General features: G+C 39.5%; 1 protein-coding gene across 1 annotated transcript in view; it reads left to right on the forward strand.

Moving 5' to 3' along the window:
* The window catches only part of zcchc24 (zinc finger, CCHC domain containing 24), a 31260-nt gene that overhangs the window by 1081 nt on the left and 16550 nt on the right, over positions 1–13629 (forward strand). Inside the window, exon 2 of the mRNA XM_067519343.1 lies at positions 2594–2794. Coding sequence (XP_067375444.1) covers positions 2594–2794 — 201 coding nt within the window. The remainder of the gene's footprint in view (positions 1–2593; positions 2795–13629) is intronic.

Here is a 13629-nt window from a genome sequence, read left to right on the forward strand (position 1 = left end):
ATCAGACATGCCTCTGATAAGAGAGGTAAAAAGGAACAGATAGAAATAGATTCCCTCACACGCCTTTGTCTGGAGAGAGCAGGTCACTGCAGCCTCTTGCTGAGACCTGCTCTCTGACTTCTTCAAATAGACCAGGTTGTGCAAACAAAATCAATCCCTGTTTACATATCGCCTATTTTTATAACTCTGCGTAATTTTAGGGACAAGCATGCTGATAATGTATACAGGATACAAACCTGATACCTCAGTCCATGCTGTGCAAAAGGAATCCCACTACCACAATCCTTAATCTCAGCCACATACACATATGCATATAGCACACACAGACAAATAATCACACACGATGGACGAAAAGGTAGTTTGAAGCAATGATCCTAGTGTGTTGATTACACCACTGTTACATTTCTTAGATCTATGTTACTATGACGCTGTGTTGGAAACTCTAGGAAACACTAGTAGTGGCTGGATGCGAGAGTCACCATTTAGAGCCAGTGTCCATTATTATGGTGGTAACCATAGAGGCCTTTTGAAGTCATTTAACATAAAACAGTCCGCTGAAAGCTGGGCGTGCACATTATAGCTACACGGAATTGTGTATTGCTGTTCAATCCACATGAGTATAAAGTGTTTCAAACTGAGGGAACACACATACAGTCTGGAAACAGTTTGGTGGGGTTGCTTTTTGCAACTTAATATACTGGCTAAGCCAAGTAAAACAAACTGCTGCAGGGATTTGATGATTAGATAAGTAATGCAAAATGTGGTTGTTTTTGAAGTCAAGGATCACACAGCTATTCACTTTAAATGAAAGCGATACATTGATAAATTAGTTGTGATAGTTGAATTTATACTGCAAGCTCATCTGCCGGCAGCTTTGTTCAAATGTTTGTTACCAAATTTCCACAGCCATGGTTTTAAAAACATCAATGTGTGATCGCTCCCTGCAGTGCAACACCTCATTCCTGGACTTGTGAAAAGAGTTGCAGATGTGCTGCAGTTCATCCCGCCACTTGACACACGTGACAAGTAATGACGCCATTTTAATGATAGCATTGTGATGGTCATTGCATACATACACTTTCACCATCACACACATAAACAGAAAACTCCTGCTGAGTCACTCAGTCTCTCTTTCTCTCTCTCTTACTTACCGAAGCTCAAACACAGACACACACACACAAAAAAACAAACAGTCTCACCCCACCATTAGCAGATGTGTGAAATCTGTTTCCTTTGGGCTGACAGTAGAAAGTTTAAAACCTTGAAATAAGTGTGAGGAACATCAACTGAGCAAAGTTTCCTGTTTCATATTTGTTAAAATAATTATACAATCTGTACTAAGACTCAAGTTTAGCAAACACACGAAACATGTATGTTTCTACAAGGAGTGATAATACATAACACAATAACACACAGAACTAAAACACATGGCGGATGGAAAACTTGATAAACTGCAGGGCTGTAATGCTTGATTTACGATGACTACATGTAATAAATGAACATGAGTCTTAAAGCTGGAGCTGGTTAGCGAGACAATCTCACAGCCTGCAGATAAAGATTTGGCTTTCAGCGCAGGCCAGATTCCCAAGTCCAAGGTTTCTGTGCTGTGCAACATTTAACATCAACAGGAGCATCATTTCCCAGACACAAGCCTGTGTCCATAAAGGAGGCATGGCTGTTAGTGATGAGGGACAGTTTGTCTGTGGATTTCATCATGCCTATGCATATTGTTTTTACTGAAGACCGGTATCTGGAACTTTTGTTTTTAGTGGAGTTAAATGACAAGGCAGATGAGTAGCTAGGCTGTTGGTGGGCAACATGTCAACAGAGGTTAATTCACCCATAATTCAAATCACTCCCCTCCCCCCTCGCCCGTGCCCAATACCTGTCTCACTGTTGGACTGTATTTGAACAGAGGAAGACATGAATGAGAAGGGAAATAAGCATCTGGAGCCAGTGCTTTTCTAGTTTTTAATATTCAGGGGGCATCTCTATGAATTCACTGGGCCCTGTGGCATGCAACACTGCGTTTCTGTGGCTCTGAGCAGACTACAAACACTGACCATGACTAGTTTACCACCAACAGTGCATGGTGACATTGCGGATGTTCCACAGGCTGGGGAGGGAATATGCGTCCCATCTTGTTTACAATCAGTCATCCTCTGTAAAGTCCTGTCTTTCTCTGTGGACATGCTCAGTACTTTTCCAGCACATGAGCACAGCTGGGCCTCACGCCAGATGTTCTGAATTTAATGAGAGAAATGATCTTGGAAGGTTTTTTTTCCCTTCACTTTTTTTGTGCAACAGAAAATAGGACAGAGAGCACGTAAAGGAAATTGGTGATTAATATCAGCATTTTAAGACTTCCAAACAATCAAAACAGCTACATTTTATGTTGTAGCATCTTCTATGTAGTCATCCGGCATATCATGTGTCAACAAGTCACACTGGGAATTGTGTGTGAATTTTGTAACTGCACTCCACGATTGCTGTTTATTTTATGTACAACATAAATACTACTTTTTAAATGTTAGAATCTAAAGTATTGTGTGATAAAATTGAACCTTGTCTGCTGTGTTTTATTATGTTATAGGCCTTAAACAACAACGTGTATAAGAATGTGTCACCCTACGGGTCCCTGAACAACATTGTGGATGGACTCAACTCCCTGACGGACCATTTCTCAGACCTTTCCCTTTCTTCAGAGCCAAGAAAACCCAACAAGAGACCCCCACCCAACTATTTGTGCCACCTGTGCTTCAATAAGGGCCATTACATCAAAGACTGCCCTCAGGTGAGGCTCAGAAGAGCTCATATATTACCGTCTCGTCTTTAAGATAACATAAATAGTTTAAAACATCTCATTTCAGTTTAAATTTCCCAATTAGTGGGTATACACGCCTTTCAGGTGTTTACCCACTAATTTATGTTTTGCATTTTAATAAATGTATGACTTTACATGTCTTTAGTGGTTCATACAAGCCAATGATGGCTGTAAAAGTCATGCCTGCTCCAGTCAATGCCTCTCTTCCGTTCTCTTTCTCTGGCTCTGGCCTGACCTACTTGTTGAACAGGCTGGCCTCTGTCTTCCTCAGTCATGTGCGAGTGTGTGTATATGTGTGCTTGTGTGCATCTTAACTGCCCCAGCATTACACTACATGAAGCCATCCATTATAACCACGATAAATAACACTAGCTATAGGTCAAGAATTAACTCTAAAACTGTCTCAGCATTGGATCATTATGTTAGCTGTGTTGGCACTTATTTCTAGGTTGAAAAACCACAAACAACTACTTTACCAGCCATTTGTTCCTGACGTGTAGCTTGAAATGTATGAATCCACAGCCAAATTCACTTGTGCTTATCAGTTACAGATATTGTTTTCATATACAGTAAATAACCTAAGGGATGCGATATTGTATAGGGTGAAAAAGGAATGGACTATGAAACTGCTGGGGTGGATCTGTCATTGTGGTGTCATGTAACGCTTTGTAAAGGCAAACTCTATGACTGGGATTGTAGCCTAGAAGTGATCGGATTTCATAGAGAAGTATAAAGGCACTTTCCATGAGAACTGTAGAGGTTTTGCAGCAAGTTCTTTTTATTTGCACTCATGGTACCTAATAATCAAATTTCTTGCCTCTTCCCATATTTTTTTCTCCCTTCCTGGGTGAGGTGCAATAGCCTAACCCTAGCCCTGATTTTCTTTTGCATGGAATGGTAATGAGGAGCAGATGTGAGATTGAAATGCTTTGACCCGCTTTATGACATATGATGACTGGTCTCAGGAGGTCTGTAAAAGACCTGTGGACTGACGAAATATCTCCCGGACAGCTCCAAACTCCAATGTGTGGGAATTAGATCATTTATTGACAATTCTAATGGGAATTTGGGTTGTAGTATATCATGCAACATGTATCATGCATTGCCTTATTTTTCTTTTATGCAATGCTGTATTTGTTGATGTGAGGATTGATCAAATACTCCACATAAGAGTAGGTGTACATTGACTAATACATGTAGATAATCTAGTATGTTCTTTTTCATATGACCATTTAAAAAGATTCTCTTGACATTACATTTCAAAATAAAGAAAATGTTGCTTTATTTAACAAAAACAACTTTACAGTAGCAGCTTTGAAATCAATCTTGCTGTAGATGTGATCATGGACATCTTCTGGTTTTTTATTTTAGCTGTTTGTTAAACTGCCAGCAGTAACTCAAAAAGCAGCAAAGTCTCCCACACCTACAAAGTTCAACACCATCTCAGTTATTTAGGTCTCTCCAGGGTTTTGTTATGTACCTTCCATTTGTGCCCAGTCACCTGTTGTTGTGTGCTTTGCCAAGTCTTACTTAGCCAGCTGAAGACCCAAATAACAGATGTGACACACATCTGGCATTGCGCATGAGCACAAGTTTTTAATGGCAAGTGTTTAACCTATCATAAGTCAAGAAGTTTGTCATTTTCCAAACATTATTTTTCTTTTCTTCTTAATATAACTTTACTTCACAAGGTACAATGATCAGTTGTGTGTCAGTGGAATTTCTTGTATTTGCCAGCACTGGTATGCATTTGAGAATGTGTCCCAACTAATAGTGTGTTATGAGATGCTTTGAAAAAAAAGACTCTTGCTTAGTTTGAGATCCTCGTCCAATGTGGAGAATCCCGTTGTGATGACATGGACAGTGTTCCTCTGCCTCTCCAAAACATGTTTTACTTTGTTATTTTGTGCTGTAACTTTTATCACTAAGGCAAGGGCAACTTTTAGATCAATGGATAAGACTGATTAGATTCTGCATGTGCTTTTTTCAGCAAATCATAGAAAAAGACACCAAGACACAATAGCAGACCTGATACTAATATGTACTCTCTGTGCGTTACAAGCTTTATGAACGCATTCGTCGAACCCTGTGCTAAACACGTACCTTCAAATCGGATGCCGTTTTTTAATTGTCTTCAAACCACCTTGCTTCTGTAAATATGTATTAGAGAACCAAATGTGCGTTAATCCACAGCAGAAAAAATCCCCAAACAAATGCAGTATATACACCCATTTAATATAGTTATCAAAACTACAGCATATCGTTGTTTTAGGAAACCACTCATATGGTTTTATATTATACATTTGGGACCTGTTCTTCTTTACTTCAGTACGAAGCAATGGTATTGGGGCTTCGTGCCCAGTAAGAAAGTAAGATAATTAGGTATTTGGTGAGATCCAGATGTGCTTATTGCATTATTATTGTTTAATAAAATTAGATATGTTTAAATTGAAATATAGTCAAATCGAATTAAGAAAGTAATAATTTATCCTATGCTTTAAAACCACCTTACTTTTATTCAAGCTGACTTTTTTGCAAGTGGAGCTAGAGCCACAAATTAAGATAGGGTGGATCTATCACTTAGCTGATGTTTACTCTCTCCTTTCCAATTACATACTTGTGGTTACCAAACATTAGTTGAAATTTAAGACCTTTAACATATTATAAGAAATGTTGGAAACACACAGAGGAGGTTTGTGGTTATGCTGAGAAAATAATTTTTCAGGGAACTGTTGGTAGTTGAGTGAAAGCCACAGGCTTGCCAGCAGCTGCCCAGTGCTCCTTGTCATGGGGACAGAGGTGTTATGTAAACTGGCTTTTATTCGGAAAATGAGGTCGCTCCCCCAGTTATGAGCAGAATGGCCCTCTCTGCCACGCTTTGGCCCCGTTCCAAGATGTCTTCCACTTGCGCTCATGATTTGGTTCTGTTCAGTGGACTAATCCTCTCAACATTTGCCCCCACCTCTTGATTTGAGTGATCAGAATGATGCATTGAATGAAATCTTCTTGCTATTTCTCCTCGTAGAAAGATTAACTCATGGAAAATGTCTTTGTCGGAATGCAGGTTTGTGGGTATGTGGGGGAGGCTGCTACTGCTGTGTGTGTGTGTGTGTGTGTGTGTGTGTGTGTGTGTGTGTGTGTGTGTGTGTCTGCTTTTTATGTGTGTCTCTGAGCTACAGTAGACTCCATAGTTAGTATGTCCCAATTGCTGGTCATGCTGCATTCCCTGTTTCAGTCTTCAAAATTATAGTTTCCTGGACATGTTTTTTTATTCTTCTGAGAAATATTATAACTGGTGGATAACTTATAATTGCTTAAAAGCCAAATATAACTGACAGAACATTTATCTCTACCACTGTTTTCAACCTTTTGCCTATTTCTGCTGAAGCCCCAAAGCAAGGACTGCAATATCATGCACTATGGTAACTAGGGGACCTGGAGAAATCATGTTTCTCTTGTAATCATCGAACAGCGTTTACATGCCATAAGAAACCTGTTTAGTGGAAATCAGTGTATACATGCAGCACAAGAGTAACCAGATTTCCCCTCCACCTCTGACCTATTTTAGAAGCCTGGCACACAGATTTTTACTGTATGGTGACAGAAAACACTGCTTTCTGATTTTTCCTTTTTTTTGTGTGTGTGTGTGTGGGTTCATGTCACAGCGCAGGGGAGGGGGGGAAAAAAAGGGGAAACACATGCTGCTGATCCACATGGGGAACTGTTTGAATTTAAAAACTCTAACTCTACCAATGGAAATCAGTTTCATAATCCTCTACCCCGATTTCAGAAACCAGCTTTCCCATTTAACATGACACTTAAGAAATCAGCTTTCCCGAGAAAGCCAACTATAACCTGGTTATAAGTCCCTGTAAATGCTCTGAAATTTCAAATCTTAGAACTATTTATCTATTACACAGAATGTATATTGTAGATATAAACATAAAGTAATTTAGAATAACTCTGTGACTACTTAGTCTAATATACATGTATATCCACAGACATGATTCAGATGTTACAGAAACCATATTGGAGGAAAGTGATGTGTGACATTATGTATGGCCCATTGAGTCCTGCCAATTTTAAACCAATAAGAAAAGCACAGACGAAATAATTTTATGAGACTGTTGCTTATTTTTCTTTGCTTAGTATGTGGCCCGTGTTTCATATGCATCCATATGTAAAAACAGACTCTGCATGACAAGGAGAACTGCTCAAAAGCATTACAGCTGCTGTGCTGATCAGAAACACACGGAGCCCATTGATCCGCATACAGAGCCTTCTTTATCGCAATACAATAATGCGCCTTTTGTTTGCATAGTGTCCGTGGAATGTGTGTATATAAAGAATCAGTGCAAAAACGCATTTCTTCTTTTGAATTGTCTAATAGTTATCTATATAGTGGCATCTGACCGCAAAAAAGTGGCAGATTGCACAGTGCTTGAGTTTGAAATGGTCCAGAATGTGTCCCATATTTTAGATACAGACACGTAAGAACGTTTTTGTATTTCCAATATTCAGTTGATTGAATGAAGAGTCTTTTCTAAAGGACGCCCTGTTTCACATCTCTATACCTGTGACCATATGCCAGTTACTGTGATCGACCTCACACCTTTGTGACAAATGGTCACCATAATCTCTCATAATGGTGTCAACACGGAGACCTGAGGTGAGCTGTGAAGCACGGGCCTCTCTTCACACTAGAGGCAAATCAGGCTTTGATTACTGTGTGACTTGCCAAAATGTGTGTGTGTCCTTTGGTTGTGGTGATAAACATTTTGACTTGTCATTATTGCAGCAAACTTTGCATACCAAAAAAACATCATGCTTCTTGTTTTGACCAAATGTATTTGTTTTAAGATCTTCCAGTGTTTGCCTTTGACAGAGCAGCCTGTTTGGCAGTCGTGCAGGAAATAATTGTGCAACCACTTTGTTTTAATTTTTCAGTTTGCTCTTGCGCTGGGGGATGGGGACAGAACATGGGGATAATGTGTCAAATACACATTGGTAGTTTATAATTTACCAGTGTTACATCACTGCACAGTGCTGTCTGTGTGCTCCAGTCTTGGAAAACAAGTATTTTAGGCCTGTGTGGGTCCACCCTATTTCCTGCTTTGTGTAACGGTAATATTAAAGTCTTAATAAAATCAGGTTCAGACTTGTTTACAAACTAAATCTTACAGTAATCTCTATTCTGTCCCATCAAATATAGAATTGAAACCAATATCTACTTTTTGCTAATTTTCCTAATTTAATTTTTTACTTAAATAGTATGTTGGCTGTGGCTATTAGTATAGTAGTCCAAGGTGAATGTTTGCAAAAAACAGAGTAGATAGATTGCTGTGGGGGTGTTGTGTTATTGCTGTTTATATATAGGCAGAAACTGTTTCAAAAGCCCTGAATGTGGGTAACTTTGTGGTAGTAAAACAAGAGGAAAGCTATATCATTCACTTTACCTAGTATATGTTTTTCCCACATGGGGAAAAATGTTTTTTCTGATACTTAAACCAAGATTGTGCATTTGCTGTTGCTGGTCCAAAACTGTGGAAATCCTTACCACCTGACATCCACTGTATCACAGATTAGCACATGTTTTAAATCCAAGCTGAAGATGCATTTGTTCAAGCTGGCTTTAAATTCTTAGTAGTGAGGACACTTTTGTATGTTTTTAAACGATTGAATCGTTATACTTTTAATTTCATAAATTATTTTAATGATATTGTTTTTATGATTTTATCACTGTTTTTATCTTACTTATGTGCATTTTTGTTTTTGTAATTGGTTGCTTATGGTATTCTGTTTATCTGTTGTGAAGCACCTTGGTCCAGTTTGATAACAGCTCTCCCTGGACTGGATACATGCTATTAAAACAGATTGCAGTGTTTCTCTTTGATAGTTAGTTATTCTACAATTCCACAGATTACATGTGTTTAACATAGCTGAGGATGTTAGCTGTCCTCTGGAGGCAGATGCTCTTGATGCACGAGAAAAAGATCTCAGTTCCTACATCTGTCTTTCTAATCTCTATTTTACCAACTCCTGCCTCTACTGTGTGTATATTGAAATCATGTATTCACATGTTGCTGGGCCTCCACCAGCTGTCTTCTGCCTTTTTGTATCAATCTCTCCTTCAGTGCATCCAGTGGTTTGTTAACCCTGTCAATAAAGAAGTTTTTCAACACCTCAGTCACACTTAAGCATTTGTCATGAAAGAATGCTTCACATTTTACCACCATGATCTCCGTGCCCTGAGGCCATTGTCTGCCTTGGCTGCAGTTATTTACTGTGGCAGGCAGGCAGTTTGGATGTGTCACTGTCATGGCATGGAGCAGTGTTGAGTTGAGTCTGTTTTAGAAACAGACAGGGGATAGTTGAGTGCCTGAGAAGGCATACGAGTGGAGCAACAGAAAGACAGTGAAAGGGGAGTAAGGGCACTTCCCCTGAAAGGAAATCAAAGTTAAAAGAATGATAAAAGTGCGGCTTCCTGCCAGCTGGTTTGTGTTCTACAGAAATTCCATTCTTCCTCTTCGTTTTTTGCTGAGGCAACCATTAGACCTCTTCCTGTTTTGGTAACCGTGACACTTATAACCCCATCTTTGGGAAGTGGCGCACTCTCACATTTACCGCAAGCAGGTAAATTCCCAGCTGCTCTTGGGTAAAGATAATTTGACCCCCAAACCCACCAGGAGAAAGCTGAATAAAACTAAAATAAACCATCAACTGACATGTCAGCTTATCTTAACTATCATGACTAGTTTAATCTCAAATTAAGAGGTTCTCTTCTAATATGTCCTTCTTTGACACTTAAAAAGTGCATTATAAATTGAGTTGTGCTAGATAAGTAGTAATAAGTAATTATCTTCTATTGACTTATTTTGTAGGCCGCCCTATGTTTGGGTCAGATGTCAGACTTGTCATTATTGTAATTCTACTCAATAACGTTCCATATTAGAGAATTGACTGGGTTCTTTTTTGCAACATCACAAGTAATTACAGTAAGCACATTTTGGCTTGTGCTCCTAACACATTTGCACCATCATAGGGATCAGCCGACTTACACTGAGGCCTAAAGGACTAGAATGGTTTGCTGTTCACTGAGGGAGGAGCAACATTGCTGGTAATTTAAATGTTTGAACTTCGAGAATCCTTCCCTTTACAAAACTACTTGTCTGTTGGCAATAGCCAGGCTCTGCTCATTGTTCTGGTCTTGTTCAGCATAATCAGCATGTGGATTTGGCTGTGGTCTCGCGTATGACAGAGTGAAACTCTGATTGGCTGTTCAAAATGAGATGGCACCAAGGGCTGACACAGCCTATGGTGCCATGTGCATTTTCTTATCAGACTTTTCCTTGATTATAAGTAGTTTTAAACATGGCGAGCGAGGGTGGAGGGAAAATATTTATGGCTTGTGTATATATGTAGCTTGTATATTTATGGCTTCACAGGTCGAGTGTATCTGCTTTCCCGTCCTCTCCTCAAAGGTGCAGAATGTATATGCTTGTTGTATGTTGGCTGTAGACTTTGCGGTATGTTCAAGTGCCCCTTTTTTGGCATAGACAAAAGGCAACAAGAACAAATCAGATCAGCAACTCAGTTTGGTGCTTATCTCCACTGGTTGATCTGTGCTAATTATTCCTTGTATCAGCACCGGTTCTCATCGCATGTTGACAACAGAGATTCTTCCATGATTTGAGACAGACTCACAGAGAGGCTGGACAAGCAGACAGACAGAGACACTGTGAAGCTGCAAGTGCTGGTACGCTGAATTTGGTGTCAAGAGATCAGAGACTGACACTGCCAGCTTTGTGCTGTGCTTGAATGAGCACCTTGGGTAGAGACATCTGAATGGGCACCATTGGGGAAAGCCTAGTTCTGGGAATGGAGGCCGCTAATTAAGGCAGCCATTGTATGTCTGTAAGATCTGCTAGACAGAGAGGTCAGGAAGGCAGGCCGGTATTGTTTTCCCAGCAGGGCCCTCACTGCATCACAGTGGTGCATCAGACTCAAGTTTGTTTGGAGAGGATTTTGGATCTTACAAAGGGAAAAAGAATTACAGCAACAAAGCACATATAGGCAGGCCACTATACGTTGGTCGATATGTCAACATATAGATTATAAGGGCCTCTTCTGTGCTATTTATTTTTTACCAGTTTATTTTTCTCTCTCTCTCTTACAGTATATGTAATTATTGTGATATCCTTTTCTGGCAGCCTACCCAGAGGCTCCAGCCATCTTAGAATTCAGAACTGTGTTGGCTACAGATTAAAATACAGTTGAAGTCAACATGTAAAGTCATAGGGGCAACTGGTAGAAGCAAATCAGCCTACAAACAGCTTATTGTAGCACTGGTGTTGTCCTCGTTAGTTTTATTATTTTGGAGAAGTCAAAAAGAGGGCAACGTAATGTGCATCATGATCTCAATTAATAAAATCACTATTCGCAATATCAGTAATAGATTTTAATAAAAGTGTAGTTAAAGAAACAGACAGAAATTAAAACCTTTTTAAACACACTGACAAAATAAAGAAAAATAAATTATTTTGCCTAAGTGTAATTGAAAGTTCATTTATAAATGTAAGATTGTTGGGAAAGATGATTTGATAAGATGACTGTGTAACTAACCCTTTAAGCCTGAGTGCATCGTTGAAGACGCATTTTTGAAAGCCGTCTTCAAACAGGCGTACATTTGTGACTGTTTAAGATAGCAAAAAAATGACGGAGAAGAGAAAATGTGCTGTGAAATGACCTGGACTGTGTATTATAGTATATATAAAAACATTTGGAAGACACCACATAAGAGTATGAGCAAGTAATATGCATCAACTGATAGCAGTTTTGCATTGTTTGTTTGTCAAAAATTATCAGATTGGCTTACTTTTCACTGTCACACTGTTTTCTCTGTAATTGTAGGTCTTAGTTTTCTACCCACACTCACTCAGTCCTTTTATAACATTCAAGTGAAAATAGATTTTAGTGTTTCTGTCCCTTAGCTTACTAAGAAAAAAAGACCTGCATTTCATTGCGAAACATTTTCTGTGTGTCTCCTCTCTATCTTTATGCACTGCCCTGCAGTTCGTCCGGAAGTTTCTGGCAGGGATGAGGGCTAGGGGGGAGGTGTACTATGGGAATGTTTTTACAGGATGACCCCTGATCTTCCTTCCAGTTGCAGTAAAGGCTCTGAAGGCCCTGCATCTGTCCCTGCTTTAACACTCACTCAGTCAGGTTACCAGCAAGAGAGACAGAAACTGAGAGTGAGTAGAGGCTGCTCTGTAAACAGATAAGGCTTATCAGGGATGCTGGAGACATTCTCTAATCAGACAGCTTGTCTCTTTCACAGTGTCATAGCACACAGTCAACCATCGTCAACTTTGAGAAATGGTTGTGGACACTACCTGTCAACATGTTTTATTTTTGCAGAGTTAAACAGAGGTAGAGTCTTTATAGCAAGTGCATTGAGAAACCATATACGGGCAAAAGTCCAATATAGCATTGACACCAAGTGACACTGAGATTAGCAGCACACGTGTACAGTATATCCGGCAGAGGGACTTACAGAAAAATAGAGACAGGCACACTTAAAGAACACATCCACCAACATGCACACAACTACAGGCATTACATGCAAACACGGACAGCAGTATTATGAACTTCCTCTGCAAGATAACGAGATGTTGTGACCACCTCTGTAAGTCCCAGCCTTCCACCCAACCTGCTCTTGTCATTCACTGGCCTGGTAACCCAATGCTGCTGTGCAGCTGCATAGCTCATTGAAGTTAGTGGGTCCAGCTTTAGGAGGGGCCATATTGACACCAATGTCTACACTTAGCATTAGCCCTTTTTGCCAAATAAATATGGTAGGTGAGGAGTGTGGTAAGCTTATCTTATGTCTGTGATAAGAGGTACTGTAACTTCTTTGTCAAACTGGCAATTTGATGAAACTAAGCTTCTGGGTTCAATCCAGACAGAGTCCAAACCCCAGTTGGCCCATGCTTGTGTTTTCTATGAATGAAGCAGGAAGAGAGAGAAAGGATTCTGTCAAAAACATCAGTTTTGAAATGAGAGTGTTACTGGTATGAAGGAAAACACCCACACGCTCGACTCTTGGGGGTGTCTGTCACTCATCCAAGAACATGAGACTGAGATCCGTGGCCGATTAAGGGAGCGGAGTTGTGGAAATCGAGGAATCTGGGAATATGATTTTGGCAAAGAGTGTTACTGACTCTGCAGCTGTCTTTGACATGGATGACATGGCTGAAATGGAGGAGAAAGTCGAGAGTTCAAAATAATGGTGGTCTAGGAGACCACCAGTAATGTTTTATATTAATCAATATATGGGGGGTGAGGATGGGGGTGTTATGTTGTAGAAACATTGAAGTCAGGTGTTTACAACCACTCATAATACAAGACCTCCTCATTCAAGTTTATCAAAACAACCTGAAATCTGCAACCTGAAATTGCAGATCACCAAATTTGATTTGTAAGCAACAGCATCATTAAAGATGACTTAGCAGAGATTTATTTTTTATCTAAATAAACAAATGAGCAAATTGTAATCATATCTTTGCCAAGCTGCATTGAATATGTTTTCTGATTCTCCAAGTATAAGCTCAGTCACAACTAAAAGGCACAGATGTCAACAAGTAGCAAAAATAATAATAATTAAAAAACACTCTTCTGGGACATTTCTACAGTCTTTGGCAACACTAACATTTTACATATATGTTTGTTTTTTTTGGCCTTTTCTTTTATTTATAAGAGACAAATACAAACTATTGAAACCATAACAATGTTATGACCTTGGTTTG

Source organism: Channa argus, chromosome 1, assembly GCF_033026475.1.
Source record: "Channa argus isolate prfri chromosome 1, Channa argus male v1.0, whole genome shotgun sequence".
Lineage (NCBI taxonomy): Eukaryota > Metazoa > Chordata > Actinopteri > Anabantiformes > Channidae > Channa > Channa argus.